We start from the raw sequence: 17115 nt of genomic DNA, 5'->3' as shown, positions 1-17115 counted from the left end.
CTTATTAAACTCTATTAAAGTATTAACTCAACTCAATAAAATCATTAACTTGTTCATGATCACACGAGGAATTGTGAATGTGAATTGATTAAATAAATTCTACTAAATGGCTACCCTCTAACATAGCTATTTTTTTTTATGATATTTTGGTTACCCGTTTAACCGATCCATATAATCATCCCGTTTAATCGGTAACCAAATACCGTTTGGGTTTGAGTACGGATAATATAAATGCTAAATTTTGGGTATGGGTACTCGAACTTTGGATACGGTTATCCCGTACCCGACTCGTTCATCACCCCTAGAGCTAGCGTACTAGTTTACATAAGAATCAAAATAAAAAGAAGGAGAATAAAGTGAATAAATTGGTAGGAGAAGAGAAAGAAAATTAGGGAGAAAAAATGGAGGAAAATAAACACATTGTTTTATACTCCATATTATATAGATTAGCATTCAAGTCGTTTGGCATTAATTCTGGCAAAAACTTAAAATATAATGAACAAGAGGAATTACCTTTCATAGAAACCTTAGGAATATTCATTACCTCTTCGTGTAGAAATAAAAATTTAGTTATTTAACTGAAATCTTTATAACAATTTAGCGAGTACGCCTCCATTAAGTTCACAACCAACTCAAATGAAATCATTTATTTTCCAATTTGGGAAAACAAGCTCTTGAAGTATATGATGAAGCTTCTTTGGATGAGGACGTCCTTTTAGATTATTGATTTCGTCTGTTGTTGTTTTGTTTGTTTTGTTTTTTCACAGCTCCTTTGTGATTCAACCCCTTGTTTGTGTATGTGCTCTCATGGATTTTTAGGTCATATTTCTTTCTTACTTCTTTCTTTTTTTAATAAAATTTCTATTTTAGCAGAAGTATAGGAGTTAAGAACAAGAATATAGAGACAGCAGACAGCATGCAGCCCCTACCCTAACATCTCGCCGGCAATGAGCCCTTTCGCGCCCTCCGACAAAGTTGAACAAAACCAGTAGCATTAATGGCACCACGAACATCTTACCTCCCTTAAAATCGAACTCTCCATGCTCAAGCTTCTCTTGATCGACTGCCTTGTTTAACATCCTGAAATTCGACGAAGGTTTCGTTTGGAAACAGCGACGGCGGAGGAGCTACAGCAGCAACACGATGCCCTTATACCTGCGGCGGAGGCAGAAAACCCAGAGAATAAAGGAAAATATAAAGAAAATTCAAATTTTGTGGTTTCAAGAAAAATTAAAATTAAAATGTACTCACTTGACATCATTCTTTTCGGAACGATTACTTAAAAAAGAAAAATTATAGTGTAAAAATGTATAGAACAATATTTGTGTAGTAAAAAATGATTATTCAAAAAGAAAACAGGCCAAGTGGAATGAAACAACACAAAAAAGAAAGTTGACCAAATCTACTTATGAGACGGTTGAGGGTGTTGTCTTTATAAGCCAAAACAACTAATTATATCACTCCATCCATCCCAATAATAACGTCTTAGAAAAATGGGGCACACAAATTAAGAAAATAGAGATAAAATAAGAGAGAGATAAAGTAAATTATGAGAAGGATAGAGATAGTAGTAATAAAATAAAAGAGATAAAATAAATGAGAAGAGTATATAAAATAAATTATTTCTCTTTTTGAGTTGAAACATTATAAATGAAATACCCAAAAAAGAAATTTAGGACAATATTATTGGGACAAAGGGGAGTACCATTTTAATGACCATGGCTTTATATGTTTTAATACTTATTTTTATGGCTAAATTTACATTTCTCCCTTATTATTATTACATAAAAATAAAAATTGACATTTCATTCTCACACCCCAACTAAAATTAAATAAATCAACAGAGAGAAAGGGAAAAGAAGAAGATAAAAAGGGGCAATTATAAGCCAGACAAAAGGTTGATGACGTATCTGGAGACAGCAAATGTATAATATGATGAAACTATTACATGGAGTATTTCATATACACATGCATTTGATGTCAATAAAATACGAGAAGAAAAATAAAAGTTGAAATTAACCTTTGCAAGACTGTAGCAATATCCTACCGCAAAACTAATAAATTGGACACAAAAAAAAGATGTATATTAGGAATTGAATGGCCTGCAAAATTATAATAAAAAAATAAGCATATATTTCCTCGACACCTCTTTTTGCTGCTCTCTTCATTGCTTCATCTTTCTAGTTTAATTTATGAGAGAGCCTAAGAAAATAAGACACTTATCACTGAAGAAAGCCACAAGAATAAGGTCCAGCAAAAAATCGAAATCTCTTACCCTCAGAAATGATGAAACAACGCGACTGCATCATCTAGATCCATCAAGGAACGCTCCAATGTAGCCCTGACTATTCTGTACACCATAACTTTATCCCTCAGTTCCCCGACAAGCTTATCCTTAGGTATTTGAAGAACCTGGAGCACATCACATGGACGAATCACTTAACCATTGAGACCATCTTCTATAAACCACAATCACAACAGCGAGGTTTTCCCCTCAACAAAATACATATGTTATTGTTAATTCACATTGATGTAGCCTTCATATATTCATAGTAACCATCTAAAAGCTTACATCTTTTCTTTGGTCTTGCTCGTGTGTGATTCTCAGTCTCAAATTTAGAACAGCGTGGTACATTTCATCAAGAAATTTTTTCCGGTAACGGTGTGGATCCACTTTCCACAGATAAAATGATGGCGGCCTAACCATAGCGATACTCTGCAATAAGATTTTCCTTCAGTTACTGAAATTCTTAGGAAAAGCGTATCAATGGGACTTGAATGTACACTTCACATATCAATTTAAATGTGCATGTTATATTTTTCTCATCATAATTGACAAAATTGCAGAAATATTGGATTTTGAGATCAATATAAATAGGGCTGAACCCAGCCCAGATACAACATTCTTGGAACAACAATAATGCATCAGAAAATACCTCCATGTGTAAATATTCATCTTTCCAGAGCTGGAAGAGTATCTTGGTAGTCTCTTTCTTCTCAACAAATGTAGAGTCTGAAATCTGGAGGGATAAATCACACCTTAGGTAATTCACAAGAAGTAATTTGTGGAAAAAAAATTTATACAAGTTTTTTCTAGATTGATTATTCATCTATATCATCATTTCTTTTAACAAGAACATGACAGCAGATGTTACTAAAGTATCTTAAACAGAAAGCTTCAAATCCCAAACAAATTTTAATCAAACAAAATCAAGAATAAGACACAACAAACGCAAAAGCTTAATGCTAAATCAAGTCAAAGGCTCAACAAGAATCATAAAAAATAAACCCATAGACTTTAAGCCTAAACAAAAACTATAAAAGTTGAAACTATTCCACTCATCTTTCGTATACCTAAGCTCTCCTCTAGTTCAAGACAACTAAAGAGAAAAATAGTAAGTCTCTGCGAGTATAAGATGAAAATTTTAAACTACAAACTTGGTTATGAATTATTGTCTGTGAAACAATATAGTTAAAAAAGTGGGATTTCTAACTCTTGAACCACATCTCAAGTGTTCTCATTGAATCATTACAGACTTGCAGGTTATAGAACACCTTCAGTAAAACAATACTAGCTGATTGAAGCATAACAAATTAACTGGTTACTGCAATGATTCCACCTTAACCAAATTGAATTGATTGAAGAACAATTTGCATTGGTTCCTGAAATAGATGAGGAGTTCTGACAGGAAAAGAAAAGAAAGAAAGAATGAAACAAACACTGAAACAAGAGAATCAGTTAACAGGGACCTCTATGTAATGCTATAACAAGAAGGGCAACAATGTAATTTCTTAAGATTGTCAAACTGCTCATAGTTACCTTGTCAGTCTCAACAAGACGACCAGCCTTTGACACTAGCCTAAATATCCTGTAGGCCTCCCTCCCATATCTTTTCAAAATCATAGACTCCACCTAAATAGAATGTGACTGCCATAAGATAGTGTATAAATAAACATTAACAGAGACCAATAGAGAATGAAGGAACAAAAGACAAACTTCTTCATTTTGAGCCATCTGAACAATGCTTTTTATATCTGAAGAGAGAGACAAATAGTACAGACATGTGTTAGAAGAACTCAATACATGGATGGTGACTTGGTTGAAAAAGGTCATTTAACTGTTGCATTAAGATAAGAGGCATGAAGAGGACGAAAGTACCAACACTGTAGCTTTCTATATCTGTTGAGAGTGTTTGACAACCAAGCTGTTCAAGTGAAGTTTGGACACGCTCAAGATCCATGCCAACACCACCATCTTTTTTTATCACCTCATCATATATATCATTTATGGACAGATAAGCTGGAAATAATACTTATAAATCAGGCGAATGTTGATAAGCCAGGGCACAATTGAACTAGATGAGAATAGGTCTCAGAGGAGATTTCAACAATATGCTTATCAATGGTACACATCCCTTCCTGCCCGGGTTTTATCATGAATATGTTTCTTAACTCTTAAGCTATTCAGGTGTCCTACTCATCAACTAATATGGGATGGAAATGTAAGGAGGAAAATTAATCTAAAAATACATAATAATTTCAGTACAGTAACAGTCATCAGACTTTAAAGCAGACCTTCTACTAAGATTACTGGAAAAGCATGAAACCATATGCAAAAGAAACAGCATGGATAGGGTGGCATCCATACTATTTACTTTTGTTTTTAGAAACTCCAGCCCCAAATTGACAAATGCACATGTAAAGGTTTAAACATCTATTTTTTTTTCATTTTTTAAACTATTCTCATTTAACAATACATGCGTTAAAGTCCTTCACCAACCACTGAAGAACCTCCGTGAACTTAAGAAGTTAGCCAACCAATATGCAATGTCTTAATATATAAGCTTGTCTTTTTCTTCCTTGATGGCTTGATGTAAATTTGAGAATTCGTAATGTAGAATGAACTAACACATCACATATGATATCAGTCTCTATCTAAAGCCTCTGAAATATTGAAACGATAGATTCAATTCCCCAAGATATTTGTCCCCATTTAATATGGAGAGTTAAAATTCCATGTAGGTATAAAAAGAAGGGTCAATTACGAGATTTATCAGCCTTCAGTCGAGTCTCTGATCGTCCACTTAAATCCAAAATTGCACTCAGCACAATGCTTGCTTCATTGTTAATCCTTGTTTTCACATATGAAATACAAGCCTGCATCAAAGAATACATAAGAATCTCATAGATAAAGCTTTTTATGCAGATTAATACAGCATGTGGGATCAAACTCAGTTCAACCACAGACATTTAGAAATAATTATCATACCGAACCTTATGCAGCAGGCGCCACAAAAATTCTTCAAAATTAACACGCCAAAGAACTTCAATCTTTCTATTGGCATCCAATACATCGTCATCAGAGTCCAAAACAATAGCCTTACGCTATTAGTCAAAATAAATACAAAAAATAACAAGTCAATAAACTCAAAATATTGTGCTGAAGGATACTTCAAAAGAAATGTTCCTACAACCTTCCTGCCTACTGTTGGGCTCTCAGTACTTTCCTCGCCCTTTTCCTCAGAAATATCACCCATGTCCATTGAAAATCTCATAGACTCCACAGGCGCAGCAGCTTCCAAAGCAAGCTGCTCTATGGTCTTCTGTTCTGCAATCTGTTAAGTGAATGATGAGTTCTACTAAAGTAAGTCATCTGCTAATAAATATCAACAGAAGCTGCAGAACCACGAAAATAGGTTAGCTAGTGACAAGTAAGATATTCAAGTAAAGAAAATTTCCCCTTCTTTATGGTCATCTACCTCGCTAATCAACAACCTTGTCCCCCTCCCATAGAAAAAGAGAAAAGGTTCAAATTTCTCCATATATTTATATTATTAAAACAAAAGATAATGGATAAAAACCAAGAAACTACATCTCTCATCGATCTTATTATTTCCTAAAAAAAGTTGAATGTGTAAGGAAGTCATCAACATAAAGCAATTGATAATATATAATAAATCATGCATGTTATTTGAGAAAGTTCATACACCTAAACTATTGCAGAGAAACGATCACATGTGACGGATAAATTTTATGATGAATGAAAGCAAAGATTTACACAATATATAAACATCTGAAAAAGATTGTGCACAAACATTTAAAGGGGAAGGTCTCTTTTAACATAGAATATACTGCTAAGTTCAAAAGGAGTACCTTTGCTGACTTGGCACCCTTCTTCTTGGCAGGAGCATCATCAGTAGGTGGAGTAACAAGTGGCCCAGGTACAGGGCAGCGCTCAATAAACCGGGCACTCAAAAGTTTCATGAAGCAAGCACGCACAACCTGATCATCAAAACTACCTGCAGGAAAGAAGAACTGCAGGAGTAAAGAGTTTTCAAATGCAAAGCAAGGTGATTCCCCAAATAAATAGAACATTTATGACAGTAAAAATTGTCACAAATCCAAATTGATTAGTTAACTTGGTTTTGATACAAGGAAAAAAATGACCTATAGTAGCCACTGATAATATTTATTTTCAATTAATTTATTATACATGCTTTACTACTTAATGCAAGACTAAAAGATTCTATTTGGAGCAGACCGAAATGTGAGTTTCATGAATTTTAGGAATGTTTTCAAAACATTTTTATTCAAGATTGTGGCACCCTTTCTGAGTCCCGAACAGCTTCTTACTTAAGATTTCTGCATATATGAAATCATATGTTCATATATCATGCATCAGATGGTGATCATTAGAACTCCCTCTGTCCACGAAACATCTCATTTTTCCATTTTCATCCGTCCATAAAATATCTTCCCAATCCACTTTTGGAAATAATCCACTAACTATCACGGTTACAATTCTCATATATTTACATACATTGCCACTAATGGACCCACAACTTTTGAAAATAACCCGACTAAGGCACTAACTATCACCATCTTTTCTAATTTGTGAGACCCATTATCCACTCACCAAATATGCAACTAGTTTTTCTTAAAACATGTGCCCTCTCCCCTTAGGAAGATGTTTCAGGACTGAGGTCTGAGGGAGTATTATATTGTTAAGAAATAATTCTGCTCCAACTACTTGGAAACAGAAATTTAAACTACATCATATTGAAGAGGTAATGATTAAATATGCACCAAATAAAAGAAAAACTTGGTTAATAAAAGATGCTTTCATATTTGGCAAGTTTAACAGAAAAGTGATGCATACGTTGCAATAGATTATCAGTTATACCTGTTTTCTGCTTTTCTCTATCTATAATCTGATCTAAGGAAAGCCTCCCGTGTTGAATCAACCCAACAATTATTCCTCGGCACTGTATGGTAAAGAATATCACATATTAATGAATTAATTAATAAAATAAAATGACAGTAAACTGAAATTTTAAGACAAGAAGAATACTAAAAAGTATCTCACATCTTCACCGAGCTCCTCAGATACTATTTGCATAAATTTGGTGGCCCTTAATTTATGCATAATGTTGTCAAATAACACCATATACTGGGTAGTCCTCAGTGCCTTAGCACCTACAGTTGCAAAAGAGAAACCAATTATACGGGCTCCATGGTTTAAACAATTTTCTCATTGATAAATTATTTACAATCAGATAAAAACACTTCCACCACAATCTTTTCCAAATAAATTTCTACAAAACTCGTTTTTTTTTTTTTTTTTTTTTTTAAAGAAAACCATATAGAGAAGTCAATGTTGTAAAATAAACAGCAATTCTTCAATCAAATACCCAACTTCACGAAACTACCCACTCGAATCAAAATACAAGACTGAATCAGTTCCGCAGTCCGAAAATCAATTAAATGGTCGCACCTTCTTGCTCAATTTGGAAGGCTTGAACACAGTTTTGGTGTATTAAAACCCGTAAACAATTGACAACATTTTGTCTGGAGAGCTCCGTGAAACGAACAATTTCATCTAGTTTTAGGGTTCCCCTGCGGAGCAAACACTCGCATACTTTCTGCAGCACGCAGAATTGTAATTAATTAATAAATATCAAAAGCAGAAAGAATTAGGCGAATACTGAAGAAAAAGATAATTACACAGCACAGTTCTCCGTAGAAGGACGAGATGACATGGGCGGCGAGTAGAATACCGTGCGGCGACACCATCACTGCCTGTTTCGTGCGTGATTCTAGTTTGCATACGGTTCCACTTCTACTACCACTACACTACCACTACCACTACTACTGTAAGGTTCTTAATTAAAAATAGCAAAACGAAAAATAACAAAATAAAGAATCATCCCAAGTGCAGAAAATTGAAAAGGCTCCTAATATTATTTAAAAAATCTTCAACTAATCGGGTGCCACTTCGAGCAGCAAAATGGGCTCACTAGGTGTAGGCAGCAGCGGCGGCGTGAGTCAAGTGCGGCGATGATGCGACGAGCGGCGCGCTGCTAACGGCAGCGGAATGAAGTGCAATTGGTCGAGCTACGGCTGATGAACGAGAGAGGGAGGGAGGGGGAAGGCGGCGCGAGGTTTCGAGGGGATGGGGATGCGGTTGATTTTTTAGGCGCTTGTTTAGTGTGTTGTATAAATATAAACTAATTATGTAGGAGTATTTATTTATTTTTAAAATTTTAAACTATGTGAAAATGTCGACATATTATTATTTATTAATTCGATCAATTGATAATAAGAAAAGTATGTTAATTTAAATATTAATATTTGAAATTAAATTGACACAAAGACAGATATATATATATATATATATAGGGGCGCGCTCCAGTGAGACCCCCTATTTTCGTGTAACATTAGTACAATGAATAAGACATATAATACTAATGAACAAAACGTATATCTAATGAACAAGATGTATATACTGATGAAAAATAAAATTTAAAAAATTCTTAATGAATAAGATATGTATACTGATGAACAGGGCCGTATATACTGATGAACAATGCAGTATTTACTGATGAATAACAAAATTTAAAATATTCTGCTCCCTCCAGGATTCGAACCCTGCGAAAAAAAAATCACCCTCCAGATACAATATCAGCCATAGGATTGATAAAATAAACGCACCAGATCGTGCCCTAGATCTCACTAAAATTAGGGGGTCTCATTGGAGCGACCCCATATATATATATATATAGGGTTAGGCTAAAATAAGAACTAGATTTAAGATATAAATTAAGAACCATTATAAACCACAAGATCTTTAAAGATAGACGGTCAGATTTCAATCTGATTCTATGCTTATAATTTTCGATTTTTACATCAATGGGTTACAAAGGTAATTTCAATTTCTTTGTAATTATTATTTCCACAATTAAAGGGATAGTGTATCTCAAATTAGTTAAAGATTTGATACCACTATCTTCACGCAAACCCTATTATTTCTGTAGCTTTAATAATCTCATACGCAAACAAAGAATTAACCATTAAAAAAAATATCGATCTGCACAAGCAATTTATCAAATTTCTCATTATTGCCGATGGAGAATGAAGATATTACATTTTTTACAGCAAGAAATTTCTCATTATATCACACATGTTATTCATGAGTATACACTAAAATATTCGCATACACTGAAGTTTTCACATTATGATGCATCGTAATGCTGCTCTTTATGTGATATATGGTTTATTCGTACAATATGTGATAAAGATTCATGCATAAGTACATAGTTATTATCATCATTTAACCATTTAAAAAAGTAACGATCTGCACAAGCAATTTATCAAATTTCTCATTATTGCCGATGGAGAATAAATGTATGCTATTATATTTTTTACAGCAAGAAATTTCTCATTATAGCACACATGTTATTCATGAGTATACACTAAAATATTCGCTTACACTGAAATTTTTGCATTCTAATGCATCGTAATGCTGCTCTTTATGTGATATATAGTTTATTCGTACAATATGTGATAACGATTCATGCATAAGTAAATCGTTATTATCATCATTTAACAATGTAGTTATGGCCACGATTTTGCTCATAACTTGAGATGAACAATGAATTTGTATATTTCAATAATTTTATGGAATATGCGTTATACCTCATGGAAATTGCTCATTAGCAACAAAGCAGTCTGAATGTATGTGTTTATATTATGCACAACGCGACATTTTCGTTGAATCTATTGCGTCGAAGTTCACATAGTTAGTAATTAAAGACGACATTTAATTTATAATCTTTCTGACCATACTACTCAATTGTATATTACAGTTTGTGTATTCAACAGTTTAAGAGACTTGAATAGGACGCAAGGCGTGCTCCTAATGTACAGAGATGGGTAATCTTCGTAGGCCTTCACTGCCAACTGCTTGTAGTTGTCCACAGCAAGATTACACTTATCGATTCTAGTCTTTTTGGCAGGAGCAACTGGAGCATAACTCTAACTTCAGGTACGTCCGAACCACCAGGGGCTTCTTTGTTATGAGTCTCACTCAATTTTCTCTTAAATATTTCTCCTGATAAGAAACAGTCATTTAAAATGAATGCTTGATTACCAAATCATAAACTTAAATCTTCAAAATACCTATGTAATTGAAACGCAATTTAGAAATAATATAAGGTGAACAAAATGCAATTAAAATAGTAGAATATGAAATGAATTTGCAGTTATTTAAACGTACCGCCAAGTATCGATCGCTTAAAAGCTAACAATGATGGATCATTCCATCATTGTTATTTTAGCAAAAAAAAATTCCATCTTTACAACGTTGCAACGCATTTACTAATAAGAAAACATAAATATATCTAACCTTCACGCAGTTGATCAACATTACAAAATAATAGAAACACCAAAAATCAAATTCGTATGGAGCACTCTGGTACACGACATTGTTAATCTTAATCTTCATTCTATCATGTCTTTTTGGTTTATTCAACACGTACTAAACCTTGTTGTAGTATCGAATTCATGTGCTACATGTGTTTAATTATCGTATATTAGTTGGAATTCACATAACCTTGGTTACGAATTCATACAAAGTAAATAAATATATTTATTATTCGTTTCAATTTTTAAAAAAATTCATATGATGATACTCTAAAATTCATCCCATTTTAGAAGTCAATGCGAATCAACTCGTTAACTGCATGAATTCATAGTTAATTTGACAAAATTATTTGTTGTAAGTTATTAAATTGCACGAATATTTGTGGTTAGTGTACGAATTTTATGTGTATAAGACAGGAGCAACATTAGATTTGGTAGTGTGTTACATTATTGCATTAATTTTAAAGTCATTAGAGATTGCTGTAATAGAATTTTACTAATTCCATATCAGGCATTGCAAAATTGAGGTTCATAAGAGTGTCAATATAAAATTAACCATATGATGAATCTGATGACTATGATGACTTTGACGAGAGTGTCAATGAAAAATACACACATCATCCAGAAAATGAAATAAAATAATTCACGTCAACCATGAAATTTATTCATTCACACAATAAATATCGCACTAAGCAAGCATACAACGATAAGAAATACAAATTATTCATGTAGATTACAATAAAATTCGCACAAGAATTTCACAGATTCATGTGCTCTAATTTAAATTAAAAATTCATACCAAACAAAATTTTTAGTACCTCTTTCAGCATTATAGCTTAACAAAATGATATTCAATTAACTAACCTAACTAATGACAATGACATTTAACAATTTTGAATTTGCTAACCCATGTAACGACAATGACATCTATACTATAAAATATTCATTCACTTATCAAACCCACTTTATGCATTTTCGTACATATATTCGTTCCATACATTTATTAGTGCAACAAATGAACATTATTCATACAACTAAAATAGATTATTCATGCACAATTACCTCTAGTTACTCGAGGACTATTCTCCACAAAATCAGATGTATCAGTCACACCTTTCCCCTGCACTTTGTTCTTTCGCTTCCCTACAAAAGAAAAAAAAATAATACCAATGTTAAAAAAAGAGAAAAAATTTAGATCTCACCTCAACATGTACAATTTCACTCAAAAGGATACTAAAAATTGAAAATACTATATTATGCAGAACAATTCGCACAAAATCACGAAAAAAAATGATAACCTCTGTTTGCAGTACGACTACCCTCGCCGAATACTGAACCTTCAATTATATTTTTTCCTTTGTCCTTTGTAGTAACATTCCCTGGACATTTACATTTTACAGAAAAAGGTTACAACTCTAAAAGTAAAGTAAATAATGAACAAACACCAAAAATTAATTCAAATTACAAAATATTCAGCCACTGAAAAATAACCAATCCAGTAAATTTCAACAAAACTCAATTTTTGGATGAGGAAACACACACGTGGAAATCGATAGTCAATGAGCACCAAACATTGATTAAAGTGTAGACACTAGTCTATTTCCATCCCCACTGATATGAAAACGCCATATAGGGACCACCAAAACATAGTACCAGAAAAAAAACTTCATATAAAACCAATATTGATTCAACCACACCCCAAAAAAAGTGCCGAACATTTAATTACTAATAACAATAGCAAAAATTGCGAAAGCCCCAAAAATCTCATCGAAAACAATGCCCGTTCCTATTAAATCTCACCGATCCGACCACCCTTAGTTCGTGCCATCGCCGGAATTTCGTCGACCACCCTTAGTTCGTGCCTTGCGCCATCTCTTCTTTTTCGTCGACCTTTTCTTTCCTCAAATTTTGAAAGATATACTCTATGGATTCATATGGGTTAGATTGATTTAGATGGCTGCATTTAATTTAATGGGTTGCTGATATATCATCTCCATTTTTAACAAAATAATATCATTGGTTTTGTCTTCCTAATTCACGCAACTACAAAATTGATATCAATATGGATTACATCAAATCTTAATTCCAATTTAATGGGGAGTTGTTTTCGGTAATGTGTAGTTGGCTAATTAGAAAGTCAAAAGGTCATTACAAATTTACCCTCCGACGTCATTATACGTGAATTAAGTAGTGAAATAAATTGAATAACTGTGGATCTTCCAAATTGATTTCAGCCGTTAGATACTAAGAGATCTATGGTTAATATAAGGTCTTAAGTTATATACTAAGAGGGGTTTGTGGAATAACCACCCCTATATATATATATATATATATATATATATATATATATATATATATATATATACACACACACACACACATACTAGTGTGTAACCCGTCGAATTTCGACGGGTATTAATTGATGTTATAATTTATAAAAGAAAATATAGAAATTAACACAAATAATATATTTATAATTTATGAATATTATTCAATAAAATAAGTGTTAACATGACATAGGCCTACGTAACATATCAAACTAAAATGAAAAAGTATATTAAAGAGAACTTTCATCAACCCTAATATGATTTAATAAAACGTATATCCGAAAAGTTGTCAAATGAACTTGAAAAATAATGCATTACAATTAGGGATGACAACTAAGCACGGATAGTGGGTATCCATGCCCGCACCCGCGAGCGAAGGCCGTATCTGCCACCCGACCCGTGATCCGCGACGGGTACTCTCTGCCACCCACATCCGTCACCCACCACCCGCGAATCAGGATTTAAATTTAGATTAGTAACAAATTTAACACAAAAAAATAAAATTAACTTTATGTTGGATTATGCACCCCACATACAAAGTCCATTACCCACGTACAAAGCCCATCACGGGTGGGTCGGATTGACTAAGGCTATTATTTACGGGTATTAACTCACGGGTAATCGGATTTCGCGAGTATTTATAAATTGAAACTTTGGATATCTTAAAAACCTTTACAATTTACACCATTTAAGTTGATTCTACTTTATTCAAGTAGATAATGATCATTTTTAAGTTAATTACCATTAATAATTATAGGACTACTTTTAATAGCTTGCTAAAATCTTTTTACCAAGAAATTAAAATGTAAAAAAAGTCCACCCCTTTAAAAAGTCCTCTCCAAAGAAAACTAAAAAATAAATCAATTAAGAATTTATTGACCACACATTGCATAATTCTATTTCTCATAATCAATAAATTAATGATAATATAGTATATCTAAATAAACAACAATGTGATTGATCATAGAAGACATCATATGATGCACCAAAATGCTTTAAAAAGTAGTATTAAGCTGATTCCAATGTGTGAGATCTCATCATCAATCACAATATGCATGGATCACCATCATCTTAGCAATATCAATCTGCCTTTTACCATCATCTGAATGGAATTAATACTACAAATCCTCACAGCAATTCCAAAATTCAAAACAGAAAAAAATAAATTTGAATGTGTGTAATATTGGAGAGAATGAGCCTTTGTCTCAGGTACTATTTCCGATAGAAGTTGTGGAAATACAAAGGGACTTACAACAGTGACCACTTGTTCTTCTTCTGGCATGTCTTCTGCAAAAATAGGGCCCTTTTCTGGAGCCTTTACAATCTCATCTGCAGTTCCCATCATCATTAGTTTCTGGCCCTGAACCAACATAGGAAACATGACTCAGGTTTTACTATTATTATGAAGAGTCTTATCTGATTAAGAAAACAATTACATCCTTGACTCCTACTTTTGACCAATTAGCATCATCTTATACAGTCAAAAAGTAATGTGTCAATGTTATGAACTCCAACTGTATTGGAAGTCTCATTCAAAGTTCAATAAGACGCCCTCACTTTATAAATAATTGCTTCTATACCTTAAGTAAGCCACATTTAACCACAATCTTTTGTCTTTCTGGTGGAACTCCTGTTAAGTCATAAAGCTGGCGCTTGAAAACATATGGGGGCTCGGTAGTGTCTATTTCCATATTGGAGAACACTTCCTTCTGCCACTTTACAGTAACTGAAAAACCATTACACATTGTTAGCTGCAGCAAATACCAGGTAACATAACTCAATTGCTCTATCTGGAACTTATTATCATTAGCTCAGCCATTTTGTACATATACTTCCAGATCTATAGGAAGGAAGCTCCTTTAAGAACAAACATAAATCTTATTCTACACATTGTTCATCCATCCAAACACTAACATCTATGAATTGGATGAGTTCCTCCCCAACAAATAAGCATCTGGACCATTAAATTTATACCTTGTCAATATACTTCAAGAGTAGAAAAACCCTATGGCTTTCATTTCAATACCAATAAATATAGGTAAAAGAATGTAAAACTTTATGAAGGAAGTTTTGGGACTATCGGCAATGAAATTAGTGAAGAAAGTAAACTCTAACAGCTATCTCAGTACACCATTTCTCAATTTTCCAATAAAGTAACAATCCTATGGTATAATTGGTAGGCAATAATAATAATAATAATAATAATAATAAAGATTATAATAAAACAGAGTATAAGCACATATACACAAGATAGTCATTACGTTGAGATATATTTGAAAGTCAGGATTCGTCCTCTATCCAATTTTTAGCCGAACAAAGAAACAATCTTTCTTAAATCTTACATTTCAAATCACAGAAAACCCCCAACAAAGAATTTAAGGAAGAAAAATCAAGCAAAGCACAAACCAATTCAGATGCTTCGTTTGAAATAAAAACACTATTAGTCAAAGGAACATTATTGAGGCAGCAAGCATTTACGTTTTTATGCAGTGCTCGGAGACCTTGTTGGTGATGTGTTTCGAGATCTCAGCCACGGAAAAACAGGAAGTAAAGCAATCGCTTACTTCCAGCCAAAAATCTAAACCAAAACTGGGAAGTAAAGCAATCACATAGAGTTAATTAACAAAATCTAAACCAAAAAACTGGACAGTATAAATAAAAAGTTGAATCGCAGAAGAACGGTACCGCAAGCTAATGAATTTATAGATAAAAATCTAGGGTTTAAGTTTCCCTTGATAAAATTCTTTCCAAAAAAATTTCTTTCTAAAGTTTACAATCATTCTATATTTACATAGTTTGCAGCAACCAAAAATTAATTAGCATGATATGATTTGCTTATTTTTGTTAAATAAGCAAAAATAAAAAACTTACCATAGCCGGCCGTGGTCTTGAGCCATTGGCCACCGCCAGGTTCGCCGTGGTCTTGAGCCATTGGCCACCGCCGGGTTCTGTAGGTAGGGGGAAGCCGGGAGGCGGGAGGGCAGATCGAAGGTGGAAGGTGGAACTGATTCGAACCCGATCTGCAGGAATTGGGACGAGAGAATTGGATCGGCAGGAAAGGGGATAGATAGGAATTGGGGCGGGGGGAATGGTGCTGCGAACGGAGGCATCACGGCTGGCGGAGAAGAAGCGGCGCCCATGGTTGAGGGAGGTGAGGCCGAGCTGGGGCGGGTGAATTAGATTGGTAGGGAAGAGGAGGTGCTGCGAATGGCGGCATCACGACAGGCGGAGAAGAAGCGCAATCCAACAATTACATCCAACAATTAAATCGAAAATCAGCCCCCATTAGTTACCCACTGCCATTGAAATAAATCCAACAATTAAATCTAACAATTAGAATCCTACCTGACTGTATCATCCCCTGCTCCAAGCGCGCAACTGGCAGACTGCTCTGGTCGCGACGGCGCAGCGCGGCGTGACGGCGAGCGGGGCGACGCGGCGGCGGCCGAATGCGGTGCGACGGGTCTGGTCGCGCCTCAGAGGAGAGAAGAAGAGGGGCGCAAGTGTGTGCACATTGTGGAGGCGCGCTAGATTAGGGTTTCAGGTTTGAATGTGGTCCGGCGAAGCAGATCGTGGCGGTGGAGGGGCGGGGCGTTGTAGGGCAGATTGCGGCGGCGGGGAAGGGAGAATCGGATGTGAGAGATGGAAGAAGGGGAATTGATTTTAGGTTTTGAGAATTGGGGTAGAGAAATGTTAGATTTTGTGTTTTTTAAAATAAAATAAGTGATGTGGAATTATATTGTCACGTCAGCGATAGAGAATTGAGCTAGAGGCTCTAGAATTGCAGGGATTTTGAATGGTAAATTCTTAGAGATGCCACGTAGGACCCCGGATTAAGGAGAGCGCAGGATTCCTTAACCGTATTATATATTTGATATATATATATATATATAGGGTAGCATTCCATAAGAACAAACATTTATATAGAGTCTTTAGTCTTAATCTAGGTCGTTGGATTGGATTCAATCAATGGACTAGATTACAGTATGATTTAAATGTTTAAATCAATTGATACACTCCCTCCGTCCCAATAATCTTGTCCCACTTTCCTTTTTGGGTTGTCCCAATAATCTTGTCCCATTTCCTT

The 17115-nt window shown here is 34.3% G+C and overlaps 2 protein-coding genes across 9 annotated transcripts; both read right to left on the bottom strand.

The window, feature by feature from the left end:
- Window positions 1-831: 831 nt before the first annotated feature.
- LOC131018028 (uncharacterized) lies at window positions 832-8483 on the bottom strand. 3 transcript variants are annotated; one of them, XM_057946770.1, is made up of 15 exons: window positions 8005-8483; window positions 7775-7922; window positions 7367-7476; window positions 7184-7265; window positions 6154-6299; window positions 5475-5615; window positions 5275-5385; window positions 5046-5157; window positions 4160-4300; window positions 3998-4035; window positions 3821-3913; window positions 2937-3020; window positions 2573-2716; window positions 2276-2412; window positions 832-1155 (listed from the first exon to the last, which is right to left on the bottom strand). In XM_057946770.1, the coding sequence occupies exons 1-14, from the start codon at window positions 8071-8073 to the stop codon at window positions 2278-2280; spliced, it is 1554 nt and encodes a 517-aa protein (XP_057802753.1). In that variant the 5' UTR covers window positions 8074-8483; the 3' UTR covers window positions 832-1155; window positions 2276-2277. The 3 variants fall into 3 exon arrangements, with proteins under 3 accessions (XP_057802753.1, XP_057802752.1, XP_057802754.1); XM_057946769.1 differs by lacking the exon at window positions 832-1155 and adding an exon at window positions 1899-2202; XM_057946771.1 differs by lacking the exons at window positions 832-1155; window positions 2276-2412; window positions 2573-2716; window positions 2937-3020 and adding an exon at window positions 3036-3682.
- A 5523-nt stretch (window positions 8484-14006) lies between these two features.
- Window positions 14007-16900, bottom strand: LOC131018026 (ubiquitin carboxyl-terminal hydrolase 7-like). 6 transcript variants are annotated; one of them, XR_009099989.1, is made up of 6 exons: window positions 16374-16742; window positions 15900-16229; window positions 15507-15606; window positions 14609-14754; window positions 14465-14499; window positions 14007-14388 (listed from the first exon to the last, which is right to left on the bottom strand). XR_009099989.1 is itself a non-coding variant. In XM_057946768.1 (4 exons), the coding sequence occupies exons 2-4, from the start codon at window positions 15958-15960 to the stop codon at window positions 14476-14478; spliced, it is 231 nt and encodes a 76-aa protein (XP_057802751.1). In that variant the 5' UTR covers window positions 15961-16229; window positions 16374-16805; the 3' UTR covers window positions 14007-14475. The 6 variants fall into 6 exon arrangements, 3 of the variants coding, with proteins under 3 accessions (XP_057802751.1, XP_057802749.1, XP_057802750.1); XR_009099988.1 differs by having other exon boundaries at window positions 14465-14754; window positions 16374-16900; XR_009099990.1 differs by lacking the exons at window positions 14465-14499; window positions 14609-14754 and having other exon boundaries at window positions 16374-16900.
- Between the last annotated feature and the right edge of the window lie 215 nt (window positions 16901-17115).

The sequence above is a fragment of the Salvia miltiorrhiza genome, chromosome 3 (genome assembly GCF_028751815.1).
Source record: "Salvia miltiorrhiza cultivar Shanhuang (shh) chromosome 3, IMPLAD_Smil_shh, whole genome shotgun sequence".
Taxonomy (NCBI): domain Eukaryota; kingdom Viridiplantae; phylum Streptophyta; class Magnoliopsida; order Lamiales; family Lamiaceae; genus Salvia; species Salvia miltiorrhiza.
The sequence above is the reverse complement of the archived record's forward strand: the minus strand, read 5'-3'. Positions and strand labels throughout refer to the sequence as shown.

Bases quoted from the DNA above. Each gene is read 5' to 3' on its own strand.
- LOC131018026 (XM_057946766.1), bottom strand. From the start codon at position 15,960: ATGGCTCAAGACCACGGCGAACCTGGCGGTGGCCAATGGCTCAAGACC. The intron at 14,755-15,899 runs GTAAGTTTTTTA...ATGGTTTTTCAG, and splicing joins CAAGACCACGGCCGGCTATG to TTACTGTAAAGTGGCAGAAG. The intron at 14,389-14,608 runs GTATAGAAGCAA...ATGTTGGTTCAG, and splicing joins TTAAATGTGGCTTACTTAAG to GGCCAGAAACTAATGATGAT.
- LOC131018028 (XM_057946770.1), bottom strand. From the start codon at position 8,073: ATGGTGTCGCCGCACGGTATTCTACTCGCCGCCCATGTCATCTCGTCC. The intron at 6,300-7,183 runs GTATAACTGATA...TCTTTCCTGCAG, and splicing joins TAGAGAAAAGCAGAAAACAG to GTAGTTTTGATGATCAGGTT. The intron at 5,616-6,153 runs GTACTCCTTTTG...TTCACTTAACAG, and splicing joins AGGGTGCCAAGTCAGCAAAG to ATTGCAGAACAGAAGACCAT.